This window comes from Cupressus sempervirens, chromosome 6 (genome assembly GCF_028749045.1).
Source record: "Cupressus sempervirens isolate cs-2001-9-10 chromosome 6, ASM2874904v1, whole genome shotgun sequence".
In the NCBI taxonomy this organism is placed as follows: domain Eukaryota; kingdom Viridiplantae; phylum Streptophyta; class Pinopsida; order Cupressales; family Cupressaceae; genus Cupressus; species Cupressus sempervirens.
Window position 1 is genome coordinate 261355456 of NC_143123.1, and position 16700 is coordinate 261372155.

A 16700-nucleotide genomic window follows, 5' to 3' on the forward strand; every position below is an offset into this window, starting at 1 on the left:
TTGGAGGAATACAAAATTCTTGTTTTGGGAGTCAAATGGGGATACCAAATCAACATTTCTCCGAATTCCAATTCTCATTTTTGCGACCCAAACAATAGATTAAAGTTTTTGAAGAATTCCGAATTCTAATTCCTTCTCAAATCCAAGATTTAGAGTGAATCATCTTCTTGAGTAATTCAAATATCCCCTATGAAAGATACCTCAATACTCATTTGTCGGTGGTCAATACCTCCGACGACTAAAAGATCCCTTCGTCGACTTCAACGTGTGCGTCATTAATGCTATCTACAACTGGAGATGCTCTCTGTTTTGCAAGCGAATTTGTTATACTCCTATTATTATTATTTTTATTTAATGTAATTGTTGCACCTACCATCCATTGGCTATTTTAGTCATTCATTCATATAATTGCAGAGTACCTAGCATAACGAAGGAGATTTAAATCATTTTGCAGGCTTGTGCTCTGTTAAGGCAAGACAATCTCGATCTTGGTGAAAATGGGTTCAGTGGACGAATTAGAGCACGAGAGAAGGACGGCGCAATTTGATGTGGAAGCTCTCAAGATTGTGTGGGCAGGCTCGCAACATATTTTTGAAGTCTCGGATCGCATGGCAAAGCTCGTTGCTGCTGATCCTGTAATGAATTCTCTTTTGTTTTATCTCTTATTTCAGATTTAGATTGCAATGCTTTTTAATGAGGGTCCTTTAAGTAGAGATGAACTTCTAGGGCCTAATGGGGAATGAGCTTGGATACTGTTTTCCCTAGCTTTGATACAAGAATTCGAAGAAAAGATTGACATACTCACGCAATATAGGATATAGATTATACAGAACAGGATTACTGGAAGGCTAGGAACAGGGTCAATTCACATGTAAAACATAATCTGTGTTACATAAAAGAGTAGATAAGTTCGTTTTTAAGCTCAGTCAAGGCAAACGCCAATTTCATATAAATAACGAAAGCCTGCAAGGGGATTTCTTTTCCATTCACCTTATACAGTTCAAATATTTTATTCCTTGGTTCTCACTCGGATAATGGAGTACAGAATGTACGTACAGAAGTGAGGCAAAGATAACTTTAATGGATCACATCTAAGTCGCATACGCTCCTGGTGTACAACCACCTTACTTTGCAACCTCAAAATAGGAATTTTTTTGGTCCATTTACCTAGAATCTTAGAGTTTGATCTGATGATTAGTCGGATGAAGGTCGAATAAGAATATATATAGGAACGCAAATATAGTCTTAAGGGAGATTCAGGACGGGTTATGTCTCTCTATCTCTCTCTCTCTCGCTCCCTTCCCCCGCCCCCCCCCCACCCTCTCTCTCTAGCTCCCTTACCCCCCCTCTCTCTCTAGCTGCCTTATGCCTTTAGTCTTGAATTGGCAATAGTTGCTTGTTTATTGTATCTTCTATAATAGCTTTCTCTTATATATAAAAGGTTTGAAAATTTTGAATAATGTGAAATCGCAAAGTTTGTTGGATGTGGAGTTTTGATTGTATTGAATTGATGTCACCCAGATTTTTCTCAAAGATGATAGGCCTAGGTTGGATCGCCAAGAATTGTTCCAAAAGACCTTAAAGAAAACAGCACATGCATGGAAGCTCATCACAGATCTTAGACTTTCAGGTTTGATTTTACTAAGACAATGAATTGCTTACTTGCAGTCTAGTGGTTGGGTTAATGTCAACTATTGTTCAACACATGAAATCATGTAGCTGCTATTTGAAGTAAGAGATCTTCTATTTAACATATTTCTAAAAATGCAGCTCTAATACCATATTGAAAGATAGGGATTTCTGACTATGAAGTACTTGAAACTTGAAACTTGAAAATTGAAGATGGAATGTTCTTCAAACTTGTTGCAAAATTATGTCACTTAGAGATATTCATTGGAATGTTTGTTTTATTGTCTTCCTTGGTTAATTACTCTGTTATATCATCTTTCCTTTATTAAGAAGACCATAGTTTAATATTGATTTTAGTGACACAGCCATTAGTCAATATTTAGTGTTAAGAATTATTGTTCTCAGGATGTAGATAGTCACGGATCCTCTGTTTTATTTTTAATCAATAAACAACTAGGATATTTATGCTGCTATTAATCTAAGAAATTAGATCATTGTGACAACAATCATTTGCTATCTATGATACACTCATCCCTTTCTTGCATTTAAGTAATTGACTGTAATAGTATTCTATCAGAATACAAATTGTTTAGGATTACCATTGCAATTTACAAGTTTTTTACCAGAAGTATAAACAGTAAACACTAATTATCACAATATCCATTACAGAGACATAATAATAAGTATCTGTTGTGCTAAATATCTTTCTTCTTCTTACTTTAGAGTCCAATTTATCATCATTGAAATCATAAAGGCAGGGAGGAGGTGGATGCTTGCTAATCTGGAATGGCTTCACCATAACTGGTGGCCTCCACTCCTCAGCATTGAACAAGAAATGAATAACAATGAAACGGAAAGCCATTATCAAATTTTAACCAAACACTAGGCTGATCAAGGGTCCAGTATGGTTTAGTATCTTCTCAAAGAAGCTTTATTAAGTTCCATTGAAGGCCTGTATCTATTGAGGACTTGGGGTTGGGAGTTATCAAAATGTTACTGTGCTTGCCAAAATCTGGCAATCAAAGACTCTAGGGGAAATTAAAGTTGGCCTAGCTATTGATCAAGGGCACCCTATTTGAATGGGTGAGAAAGAAATTTACTTTAATGCCTTAGGAACGAATTTACCTGTTAGTTTAGATTAGTTTGCAAACCATGGATCTACAAGAATGACCTTAGATTGTACTTAAGGAAACAAGAGATATCATGTAATGTCCCCATTTTAGTAGTTGACCAAGTGTGTGTGTGTTAGCCTTGTTCTACATGGTCCCGAGGGCTAACGAAGGGTTTAAAGGGATCCTGGAGTGTTTTGGCCTAGTCATTTCCAGTTTGGGCCAAAACGAAGTTGATTTACTCAGTTTCAGGCATACTTACTATTTTTAGTAAGTCGGCAGGACACAGTGTTGGTCAATTTTGGTGATTGGATTCGATACTCCTTGGTGAGAGTTTTCCGATGAGCTATCACTCGCATTATTCGGAGTCCGATTGCTAATACATTTTAATGCCTGAAGTTTTATTAAAGTAACGTCTAATTTAATTGTAAACTATTGAAGTGTTACTTTAATATTTATTTTATGGTGATGTGTACCCAAGGGAGACATAAGGGGTATTTTAATATATGTTTTATATATTACACATCTTTTATCCCACATTGCCCATATGAGTTGAGCGGACCCTTGGAAATAGAATAAAAGGAAGCATTTGTGGCTTCATTAGGCAGGTTGAATATGAGAAGAAATTGGTGTGTGAGTTGCAGCTCAGTTCTTGGCATTTGAGGACGTTTATCCTCTCTTGTAACATTCTAGATGTCATTCCCTTGGGGTTTGGCCTTTGGAATTCTTTGTTATCGGCTTCATTATCAGGCAGTTTAGTTGCATTTCCGGCTACAGGCGGATTTGGTATTTTGCTCATATCTTCTTCACTACTTGTCCGACGCTTATGCCGCTTTGAGAGAATGATATTACGAAGGTAGTGGACTGATTGAAGGACAAAGTATTGTAGCAGCAAGTTCGAAAGCATGTGCTGGAGTATTATGTCAATAATGTTGAAGTAATTAGTGAGTTGATAAATCTGCCATGTATGGTTTTATGAATTCTGAAAATAACATTTATTTGGCTGTAGTTCATTTCCACTTTGCATATTATTGTAGTTTCTTTCTTGTTTATGTTGTATGATACCAATTCCATGCACAAACACAACAAACAAATAAACGTTTGATTTTTGGAGTTATAAGGGGTTTAAAACATTAAACGGAGAAATAAGAGGTTGAATGCAAACTGTTTGACATAATTCCTTTCAGCAATTTGCTTTAGTTTTTGAGACATTCAGAGGTGCCCATTACAGTGGTATCAGAGCTATAAGTCTTGCCATCCTGTGGAGGTCTTATAGGGAATTTGGAACAGCCGGATAGAGGGAAAAAGTGTTTGACGAAATGTCAAAAGACTAAAATCAGAAATAAATAAAAACACAGGCTAAGCATTTATGTTTGAGCATGCGACAGGGGTCTTATAATTTCCGTGATACCAGAGCAAGACAAAATAGGATTTCAGACTTGCAAAGCAAACAGTCTAGTACATCCGTGCAGGTGGACATTGAATCCAACCATACAGACACAGAGGAGATATTCTGTGATCAGGACAATAATATGGGTGATCAAGATGACAGGAATACAAGATTAGGCGGAGGCGGAAATGCTGGTCCAGATCAGGGGGAGGTACTGTTCAGACAGTTACTGGATAGATTAGAGCAGGGGCAGCGTATGCAGCAGGAGCAGAATAGGCGAATGGACATGTGTTGTAGCTCATGACTAGACAGATGGGTGTCAATATTAATCTAGGTGATGCCAACAACAGAAACAATAACAAGGAGGGAAACAATAACAACGGGGGAAACAATAACCATGGAGGCCAAGGCAACAACAATGGTCCTAAGAATAACATAAATGGTAATAATGAACACGACAACAATGGGAATGAGGCTGATAACTTTAGACACGTTGCACGCCCAACACGGACTGCGAGCTCGAGACCTCTTCTACCCACTTTCCCACCTAGAGATCCGGTTCAACCAGTAAACGAACCGCAGATTACCGAGTTACAGGATCAATTCAGGAGGGATTGGGAGGCTAGTGGACCGGAGTTTCAGGCGGATATTTCCCTTAGAGATTATATGGACTTGAGGATGAGACACATGCCTAAAGCAGGAGGGAGGAATCAAAACTTTGAGCTGAGGAAGAAAGTTGGAAAACTTTCTTTACCTTATTATGATGCTTCAGGGAAGATGACTGCACGAGCTTGGGTGCAGAAGGTAGATACATACTTGCAGCTAAATCCTATGCCTGAGGAGGAGGCTATCAAGTATGCGGCTATACACTTGGATGGCGTTGCACATGAATGGTGGCATCATGGCATGGTGACTTTGGGGCATAATCAGATTACATCCTATGAGGAATTCACCGAAACATTGATTGAGAGATTTGACACTAAGGATCCCGAGTTACATTTCAAGGAGCTAGCACAGTTAAAACAGTCAGGTTCTGTGGATGCTTACATTGCCGAGTTTCAGCGCTTGTCTGTACTTGTTACTGATATCTCTCCTAGGAGATTGGTGGTGTTATTTTGTGATGGTCTTGCTGATCCATTACGAGGTTGGGTGAAGGGACATGATCCACTCACCTTAGCTGAAGCAACTAAAAAGGCACAAGATTTAGCCCCTTCAGTATACAAAGGAAAAAACCATTCAACAGATTCTTCCTACCGCAAGGACAAAGACAAAAAACCGTTTCAGAAAGAGTATAGCAAACCCAAAGAAGGATCAAAGGGACTAGACAATGAAACCTTGAATGAACTTCGAAAGAAGAAGTTGTGCTTCCATTGTAGAGAGCCTTGGGACTTATCTCATAAATGTTCTCTCAAGGCTAAGGCAAATCAAATGGAGTATTTTTCAGCAGAAGAGTCAGAGTCAGAAGGGGAGGATCAACACTCCGATTCAGATGAGGGTAACACTATACAGGAGAGCAACATTTTTAAGGATGATAGATCGTTGGCACGCTTGACAGGGCCCCAAAAGGCAATCACATTTAAGGTCAGGGGTACTATCCAGGGGCAGAAAGTGATATCTCTTATTGACACTGGGGCTACACATAACTTCATAGATGCACAGTTGGTAGCCAAGAGAGGGTTACAGACAGAGGAGCATGATGGGTTTAGAGTCATGGTGGCTAACGGTGATAAGTTATTATGCACTCGGAAGATATCTAATCTTCGCATCAGGTTTGGAGATGGCTACGAGTTGGAGGATGAGTTCTATGTTGTGGACATGGGAGATTATGATGTCATCCTCGGCATGACATGGATGGCTTCACTAGTTGAGTTCACACTCAATCTAGCGAAATTGGAGATGAGATTCCAGCATGAGGGCAGAACTGTGGTACTTAGAGGACTTTCAGATGGAGGTTGTAGAGTAGTGTCTTTGAGGAGAATGCAGAGACTTTTTCGTCATGATGACATAGAGTGGGCGACAGAGTGCTACATTATGCCAACTTCACCAGAGCCACAAGAAAAGAGTCATCCACCAGATATCTAGAAGATACTTGATAGACACGCTAAAGTATTTAGTGATATTCCTCATGGGGTTCCTCCTGACAGAGGGATGGAACATGTTATTGAGCTCGAGGAGGAAGCCAAACCAGTTATGATTACTCCTTATCGTCATCCTAAGAAACACAAGGATGAGATAGAGAAGACGATTAAGGATTTGTTGGAGATGGGGCATATTAGGCCCAGTAAGAGCCCCTTTGCTTCAGCGCAGTAGTATTGGTAAAGAAGAAGGATGGGACGATGCGCATGTGCATCGATTATAGGGCACTGAATAAGAAAACAATTAAAAACAGGTATCCCATTCCTAGGATTGATGAGCTGATTAATGAGTTGCATGGGGCATGCTTCTTCACCAAAATTGATTTGCGATCCGGATACCATCAGATCAGGATGAGAGCAAAGGACATTGAGAAAACAGCCTTCCGATGTCACTATTGCCACTTTGAGTTCATGGTTATGCCATTTGGTCTAACCAATGCACCTGCTACGTTTCAAAGTTGTATGAACCAGGTATTCAGGAAGCAGCTGAGGAGATTTGTCTTGATCTTCTTTGATGACATCTTAGTCTTCAGTAAGACCTGGGAGGAGCACTTACATCATCTGGAGGAGGTGTTATCTATTCTGGAGAGAGAGTCATTGTATGCCAAGGAATCTAAATGTGAGTTTGGCATGACTGAGCTCCTTTACTTGGGGCATATCATTAGTGCAGATGGTGTTCGGGTTGATCTCGAAAAGATTAGAGCTATTGTAGAGTGGCCTACTCCCACAAACCTTACACAGCTTAAGGGATTCTTTGGTTTATGTGGTTTTTATAGGAGGTTTGTTAAGGGATTCTCACAGATTGCTACACCCTTGACAGATCTTACCAGGAAAGGAGCCTTCGTGTGGACAGGGGCAGCACAGAGGTGTTTTGAGCATTTCAAGCAGGTAATGTCTTCATGTCCAGTTCTAGCTCTACTGGATTTCACGAAGCCTTTTGAGCTTCATTGTGATGCATCAGGTGATGGGATTGGAGCAGTATTGATGCAGGAGAAGCATCCCATTGCATTCGAGAGTAGGAAGCTCCGGGGAGTTGAGAAAAGTTATTCTGTCTATGACTGGGAGATGTTGGCCATAATGCATGCATTGGCCAGATTTCGATCATATTTGGTAGGTGGACGTTTTGTGATCAAGACTGATCACAACAGTATTAAATACTTCATGAGCCAGCGTGATCTTGATGACCGGCAACAAAAATGGGTGACTAAATTGCAGGCTTATGACTTTGACATAGAGTTTGTCAAAGGTAAGAAAATGTGGTGGCTGATGCCTTATCTCGGAGACCTCACTTATGTGCTCTGGCAGAGATTTCAGGAGATTGGAGAGATCGGATTATAGCAGAGTATGTCGGAGATGCTTGGGCTTCTGGATTGATTTCAGGTACCATACAGGATGATCGCTATGAGGTGATAGATGGATTGATCAGAGTTCAGGACAGGGTTTATTTGATTCCGTCATCACATTTGAGAGAGGCAATACTGAAGGCATTTCATGATGCACCCACAGCTGGACATCCGGGGGTCTTCAAGACCTACAGGCAGATCCGAGAGCGGTTTTCATGGAAAGGGCTCAAGGATGATGTTCAGAGGTATGTCAGGGAGTGTGTGGTTTGTCAACAGAATAAGGGAGAGCACACATTTCCTGCAGGTTTATTACAGCCCTTGCCCATTCCTGATAGGAAATGGGAAAGTATTTCGATGGACTTCATCACTGGTTTACCACGAGTGCAGGGAAGAGATTGCATCTATGTGGTGGTGGACCGCTTGACGAAGTTTGCTCACTTCTTTGCTATTCCGTCCACTTACACAACAACACAGGTGGTGGATTTTTTCTTTAGAGAGATATTCAGGTTACATGGGCTGCCCAAATTCATTGTCAGCGACCGGGATAGTAAGTTTATGAGTGTTTTTTGGCAAGAGTTGTTTAGGTTGTGTGGTATAGATCTTACACCTAGCACTAGTTATCATCCGCAAACAGATGGGCAAACAGAGATTGTGAATAAATGGGCGAAAGGATATTTGAGGAACTATGTAACTACACAACAAAAGGCTTGGATCAGATGGTTGCATATGGGAGAGTATTGTTATAATACCACTTATCATATGTCCATCAAGATGACTCCTTTCATGGCACTCTATGGTTATGAAACACCTAGCTTCATGGATTTAGTTTTGGGGGACAATAGAGTGCCCAAAGCCAAAAACTTATTGCAGGATAGTCAGGACATCCCGAAAGTGCTCAAAGAGAATATACAACAGGCCCAGAATCAACAGAAATTGTATGCTGATCAGCACCAAATAGAGTGCAGCTTCAAGGTAGGGGATATGGTTTACTTGAGGCTACAACCATATAGACAGTCATCGCTCAAGAAGAGCGGAGCTGAAAAGTTGAAACCTAGATTTTATGGTCCCTACAGGGTGATTCGCAAAGTGGGCAAAGTCGCCTATGAGCTTGAGCTTCCAGAGGGCAATCGAGTGCACAATGTGTTTCATGTGTCTAGGCTTAAGAAAGCCATTGGTCAGAGTGTAGTGTCTTCTATAGATTTACCCCCTTTGGATGAGGAGGGGAAGCTTGTGTTAGTACCCGAGGCTATTCTGGACACCAGAGAGAGGAAGCTTAGAAATAGGATAGTGAAGGAGTATTTGGTCAGATGGAAAGACCTGCCGGAGGAAGATTCTACATGGGAGAGTGAGCAGGTTATTCAGCAGGCTGGACTGAGATTGCTTGAGGACAAGCAATTTCAAGGGGGGCGGACTGTAATGTCCCCATTTTAGTAGTTGACCAAGTGTGTGTGCGTTAGCCTTGTTCTACATGGTCTCGAGGGCTAACGAAGGGTTTAAAGGGATCCTGGAGTGTTTTGGCCTAGTCATTTCCAGTTTGGGCCAAAATGAAGTTGATTTACTCAGTTTCAAGCATACTTACTATTTTTAGTAAGTCGGCAGGACACAGTGCAGGTCAATTTTGGTGATTGGATTCGATACTCCTCGGTGAGAGTTTTCCGATGAGCTATCACTCGCATTATTCGGAGTCCGATTGCTAATACATTTTAATGCCTGAAGTTTTATTAAAGTAACGTCTAATTTAATTGTAAACTATTAAAGTGTTACTTTAATATTTATTTTATGGTGATGTGTATCCAAGGGAGACATAAGGGGTATTTTAATATATGTTTTATATATTACACATCTTTTATCCCACATTGCCCATATGAGTTGAGCGGACCCTTGGAAATAGAATAAAAGGAAGCATTTGTGGCTTCATTAGGCAGGTTGAATATGAGAAAAAATTGGTGTGTGAGTTGCAGCTCAGTTCTTGGCATTTGAGGACGTTTATCCTCTCTTGTAACATTCTAGACGTCATTCCCTTGGGGTTTGGCCTTTGGAATTCTTTGTTATCGGCTTCATTATCAGGCAGTTTAGTTGCATTTCCGGCTACAGGCGGATTTGGTATTTTGCTCATATCTTCTTCACTACTTGTCCGATGCTTATGCCGCTTTGAGAGAATGATATTACGAAGGTAGTGGACTGATTGAAGGACAAAGTATTGTAGCAGCAAGTTCGAAAGCATGTGCTGGAGTATTATGTCAATAATGCTGAAGTAATTAGTGAGTTGATAAATCTGCCATGTATTTGGTTTTATGAATTCTGAAAATAACATTTATTTGGCTGTACTTCATTTCCACTTTGCATATTATTGTAGTTTCTTTTTTGTTTATGTTGTATGATACCAATTCCATGCACAAACACAACAAATAAATAAACGTTTGATTTCTGGAGTTATAAGGGGTTTAAAACATTAAACGGAGAAATAAGAGGTTGAATGCAAACTGTTTGACATAATTCCTTTCAGCAATTTGGTTTAGTTTTTGAGAAATTCAGGGGTGCCCATTACATATCAGATAAGTAATAACACAAAGATAGAACAAACGCATAACCGCATCACCAAACGACAACATGTAAGGACTAGATAGAACATAAGGTGATGATGTTAGAAAGTAAAGTCCACCAAGATAACTGAGAGGGGGGGGGGGTGTGAATCAGTTATCCAATTATTAAAACACTTATCAACTTTATTAATCCTTAACCATGTGAAGAATATAATTAGAAACCATAAGAAGATATACATACACAATAACACAGATATGTTAACTAGGGAAACCCTTGATCAGAGGGAAAACCGTGGTGAGGATGGTACCCACAAAATGATGTACTGATATAAAAGTTCCCTGTAAGAGGATGAACTCTGTTTGGAGCCAATGAAATACATTCAATACATATTAGTCCCTGTTAGGAGACTTTTAATCTTTGTTAGGAGATTCCAACCTTGTTAGGAACATAGTAACAAGATTTGCTGCGAGTCATGCGAGTCAACCGGGTCATCGAGTCGGGTTACTCCTGCCGGGTCAAAATGAGCCATGACCTTGACCTACCAAGTCATCAAATATTTAGTATTTCTCTAAGGTATTTCTATTAATATACCCTGACTCGTCGAGTCATGACCGAGTCTGAGCTGGGTCACAAGTTGAATTGCCCTTGTTGAGTCAGAGCCGGGTCCAAGTCTCGTTACTTTGGTTAGGAGTTGTGCTAGCCCAGTTAGGAGTTGTATAAGGCAAATGGACCCACTGTCCAAATAGCTTCAGGGGCAAGACCACCAAACTCACTATCCAGTTGGCCTCTGTATTATTCCTTGCAGAATAATAGAAATGAAATAACCTCAGCTCCTTCTCTGTCCTCTTGACCGGACCAAGCCTCTTCTGATCTCAATATCAGATCACAATCTTTGCATCCAAATAATCCCTTGGATTACTTACACACGTTTACCAACTTCTCATATCACTTGCACAATTCACACTTCATAAATCAATCCCACTCCCACTATACCACAAGGAAAATTACTTTCCTTTATACCATATCCTCAAAATAATTCCTTGAGTCAGCCTTGAGACTTTCCCAATTAATTCTAATAGGACCTCATTAAGACATTACATCTTTTCGCAATTACAAGTCACTGTCGGCTCATAGTCTTCACAACTTCTCACATGTGCGACCTCTGATCTTACGCACTTGTTGACGTCATCATCAGGCTATCTACTATCACTGTCTAACTTCGCTCATCATGATTCTCTCCTAGTTAAGAGATACAAATCAATCATCAGAAACCACTTATCAAGTACTTTGTCTACTCACTGTCTTCTGTAATTCATGAATAACTTCCGTATGCCTTCGACTCTCCATATGTACACTTGTCCATTTCATCAGGATACAATGTAGAATACATAATCAACTGCACTTGACTTGATCATCAACACACAGTCCGTATGACCTCGTTCTCTATTTGCTACTCTGCCAGTGTTCACAGAAACAATATTATGTTGGCATCAATGACAAAGATAGTCATGAATGCAACATGTCAATCATGTAAACAGTTGCTCCAATGCTTAGGATACTCCCCAAAGGAATACCATCAGCATTCATGCTAACAATCTCCCCCTTTGGCATTGATGGTAGCATAGATGAAAACATCTAAGTTCCAAGAATACCAAATCAAACTCTATTGCTGTTGTTGTTGTTCTCTTCTTTTAAAATCCTCTTCATCAATCAAATCTGAAACTCATTGGAACACTGCTCTGTGTGTGCATTCTCATTCTTAGGATTGACATCAGTTATTCACATTCAAATTCTTAGGAAAAACTCTCCATTCTTGTCTATCTTAGATGGATGGTCATCAATTTTCACACTTCTCCCCCATTTTATGTTTCTCCTCATTGATATCAATTACTTTCAATAGTTTTTCTCTCTCATTGTTACAATCTCTTCCTCATACACATATCTCCCACATAATCCTAGAAGATGTTTTTCATGTACAAAATCTCTCCCCCATTATGTCAGAGGATATTTTAACTCATTTGCCATTTACAACACTTCTCCCCCATACATAGGAGATATTTTTGATGCAATCTCTCCCCCCATTGACATCATTGACAAAGGCTTCATTATGTCAATCATTTGCCCAAAGTCTTTAATCAGCTCAAGTGTCCAAAGACACTGTTCTATAACAACTACCAAGAGTCCTTGATGACGCTGCTCATCATTGATTCTCCCCCATATAGGAAGCATCAACATTCAGTCCAGATAAACAATAGTGTTCTGTACCATTGAATTGATGCATTCTCTGAATCATTTACTCAGAATTAGGCAGGGGCATAACCACAAGCATACCTCACAAATGCTCAAATGCATCTTTAGGAAAAAGCTTTGTAAAGATATCTGCAAGCTACTCTTTTGTATTCACATACTCTAATATGATCTCTTTCTCTACAACTTTTTCTCACAAAACATGATACTTAATAGATATATGCTTAGTTTTAGAATGCAACACAGGATTCTTAGACCTACTCACTATACTTGTGTTATCACAATCTATGATAATAGGTTCTGACAATTCTATCCCAATGTGCTTTATCATCTGCTTCATCCACATGATCTGATTACAATTATTTGCTGCCGCTACATACTCTGTTCCTGCTGTACTCTATGAAATACAATCCTGTTTCTTGCTTAGTGTAACGCCCCGCCAAGAGATCCAAAGAATTAACCTAGAATTTCACTAAGTTGATAGCATTTTTTTTTTTTTACATGAAAGTAATATCATTTACAACTAATCCAATTACAACTAATACATAAATACAAAAGCAATAGCAATAACCATCCAAAAGTAAACATAACAGGTTACATTCTTTAAGGATCCCTTAACGTTGAATTACATCTAAATCAACTGACATTATTGAATCCATCTAATACAACAACCACATGAAATAATAATGATAAGTCCAATGTTCATATATTACATTTCCAAATGCTCAATCATCCACTGTACATGTCACAAGATATGATAGGCTTAAAAGAATATACATATGTGAAATAAGGTACATCATCTTATTCTAATCCATAATACAACAAAGTAAAGGTAATCACATGTCATACAACATCATAGAAGATATAGACATCCATCATAAAAGATCAAACATAATAAACTAAGTGCTCGGTTCCTCCCAACCATAAATAGCATCATTAGACCATCGTGGATCCTAGCCATCCCTCTGTGCATAACATTCCAAACTACCGAAGAGATCATCGGTATTAACATAGTAGGAATGTCACACCTAAATCATACTACATCATATGCAGAAAGTAATCTAACATGCAAATGTAAGCATAAGATAACATCATCTAACATATGCTAATCATCAATGAAAGGATACATATCCACCATCATAAAGGACGCATCAGCCACGATGTCTCAGACGGATCTCAAATGATAAGAGTGGAAAAACACTACCACCCGACCGCGTGGAACCTAAGTGGTCCACTCCCACCGTGCTGAGGAGATAATCTCAAGTCTCAAACAGGTTAACAATCACAAAGTATAAATACTCTCTAAGTACAGGAATCCTAAAAGTATACTAACTCAAAGGTTCCAATCACAAAACCGACATCTAATCCCAGAGGCACACAATGACATGTAGGAAACCTACTATGCAAGCGGGAAAGTGTCATCGTATATATCATGTAGAAGTTACCCTGGCAGTTAGCTTACAACTCTATGGGTCCCTACTGATCCTCATGCAGCCACTAGTATCCTCTCATACTGACAAGGCATACTATGGAATGCAAGGTCGCGACTAAGCATTCTCTCTACTCCCATCCTAGTCTGTACTAGCACCCGAGGCATGGGCGAGAACAAAACAATTATATTTTTAGGTTCATTTAGTTAGTATTAGGTGTGAATGTTTTCACTTATTAAAACAACTTACAATGAGTTACCTTGGCAGCCTCTTAGGGCCCTGGCCCCCATTGCAAGCCACTTCCCGACACTACAAACAGATAACCTACCCTGAGCTCATGGAATCATAAATCTCAAAATCACAAAAGATAATCCACAATATAAACATCAATTCTCCATGAGTCAACTGAAAAGCATAATAGATAATCATGACCACAACAGTTCTCTATTGGCAACTAAAGGTATCCCTGATAATCAAAAGTATCCATTGGTTCTCAATAACCAAAATATATCACAAATCATACTGATCGAAGACTCCAAAATGGTTGAGTCAAACATGTCACAACATGACATCATAAATCAACACTTCAGTCCCATCATGGCGACTGAAAAATAACCCAAGGATAACTGATCGATGACTAAAAAATGGTTAAGTCAAATGTCTCATACATAAGAATTTCAGCTTCCCACAAGAAGACTAGAAAACAATAACAATCAGTAATTACAAACATTTCATAGAGCATTCCATCACATTTCCACTGTTGGGTTTATAAAGATCGGAAATAAAACATCATCATGACATCACAATCATAACCCCCAAGCTTCTGGTAGACGTCCTATAACTGGTCAACACTAGTCAACCCAAAACCCAAAACAGAAGCATAAGAATACATAATGCAAACACATGTTTTGGTTTTGCTAAAATTACATAATTGAATTAAGTGTGGAGGTTTCAGTTTCCGTTTCCAATTTTAGATATTGAATGGAAGAAATGTTTTGCACGTTTATTCTAACCCATGTATATGTTTGGTGAATAAAGGTTTTCCTTTATAATTCTAAAAATCGATCTTCCAATTATTAAAATAATGTTATATTGAAAACGTCCCCAATCAAAATTCCAATTAAATTCCATAAACATTTCTTTTCATAATTCAATTCAATTAATTAAATCTATATAGTTAAACTGTAATATTACCAAGTAATTCACTATTATAAAATATGAACCTTTAATACAAATCATTTATCAATTCTAATAATTTAAATTTACTAACAACACTAACAACATACATACATACTTATATACATACATACATACATATACATACATACATACATACATACATACATACATATATACATACATATATATATATATACATACATACATACATACATACATACATACATACATACATACATATATATATATATACATACATACATATATATATATATATATAATTATTAATATGCAATGATAAATATTAAAAATGTTTTAAGAAAAACGAAATGGAGAAATCCGATTTCGTAACCACCGAAACGCATACACACACATATATATATATTAACACTGCTGCCGGCACGCGGTACCCTGCGGTCGCAAGGCTTGCGGCGACAACGGGTACTGCGTACCCTCTGTTGTCGCAGTACCTGCGGCAGCAAGTATCCGCGGCGTCAGTGAGTACGGGGTGCGGGTTTCGTCCCCCCTGACTTATGCAGTATGAAATAAATTTTGTAATAACGTTTTTAAAAACGTTTGTAATCACTGCGAATTTGAATTTTTAAAAAGGGTAAATTTTCGCAGCGATTTTAACATGCAAATTATTATTATATATATATTTATATCAAAATGTGTATATATATATATATATATATGTATATGTATATGTATATATATATATGTATATGTATATATATATAAATATATGCAGAGATTAATTAAGCATTACATATACATATACATATACATATACATATACATATACATATATGCAGATCTGAAACATGTCTATATTTACACAATTTTAAAGGCTTTCAATTTTAAGAAATTCCATAAAATATTTGTTCTCCAAATTTACCCAATAAATTTTCTAATGGATTTGGCTATAATTTAAACCCTAGCCCCGTAATCTCTTCAAATCTACGCATATAAGATTTTCCAAAATAAAATTTTACTACCCATATTAAGAATGCATACAACCAAAATAGGAAAAACCCTCAGAAAGCATATGGAAGACACGAAGAAGACAGGAATGCAAGAAGCAGAAATAACATGGGCAAAATCACAAGAGTCTACCTAGATTCTGATGCTAATTTGCTTCTCCTCAGAAATTGCAGAGCAAGCTCCTTCCTTCTCCCACGTTCCCTAGTCCTCCAATGTTCCAAAACGCTCTCTCTAAGCCTTTAGGAGTGCTCGAATATAAAGGACTCTTAGAAAGCACCTAGAATGTCTCTAGAAACAACTAGAAGGTGTAGACAACTAAGCATGAGTTTTTTCCAACCTTCTAGATGAGTCATAAGGTTGTAGACACCATGTGCTTAATTTGTGCACTAACCCCCTTGTTGTTGACATATGAGAAATAAAAAAGGTGTATTAACTCCTAGGCAAGCTTATAACTTTTATTTTAATTTTTATAAATTTTATTTTAATTTTTATAACTTTTATTATTATTATTTATTTATTACTTTATTATTATTTTATAATAATTATTATTAATTTTAATTTCTAATTTTCTTTTATTTAATTCTTTTTCTCAATTAATTCTCATTTAATTAATTATAGTCAAAATATCAAAGATCATGATATTATATTAATTTTCTCCAAATAATCAATTTATTAATTAAATCTATTTATCAAGACTTAATTAATAGGAA

At 38.0% G+C, this 16700-nt stretch overlaps 1 protein-coding gene across 2 annotated transcripts in view; it reads left to right on the plus strand.

Annotated features, from left to right (window-relative positions):
- Positions 1-206: 206 nt before the first annotated feature.
- Positions 207-16700, plus strand: part of LOC149552236 (peroxisomal acyl-coenzyme A oxidase 1-like) — a 192641-nt gene continuing 176147 nt past the window's right edge. Inside the window, exons 1-3 of one of the 2 annotated variants that reach the window (XM_089787758.1) lie at positions 207-356; positions 455-635; positions 1522-1630. In XM_089787758.1, coding sequence (XP_089643884.1) covers positions 498-635; positions 1522-1630 — 247 coding nt within the window. In that variant the 5' untranslated portion in view covers positions 207-356; positions 455-497. Of the gene's footprint in view, positions 357-417; positions 636-1521; positions 1631-16700 lie in introns of those variants that run through there. The other variant, XM_089787757.1, reaches the window with a different exon arrangement.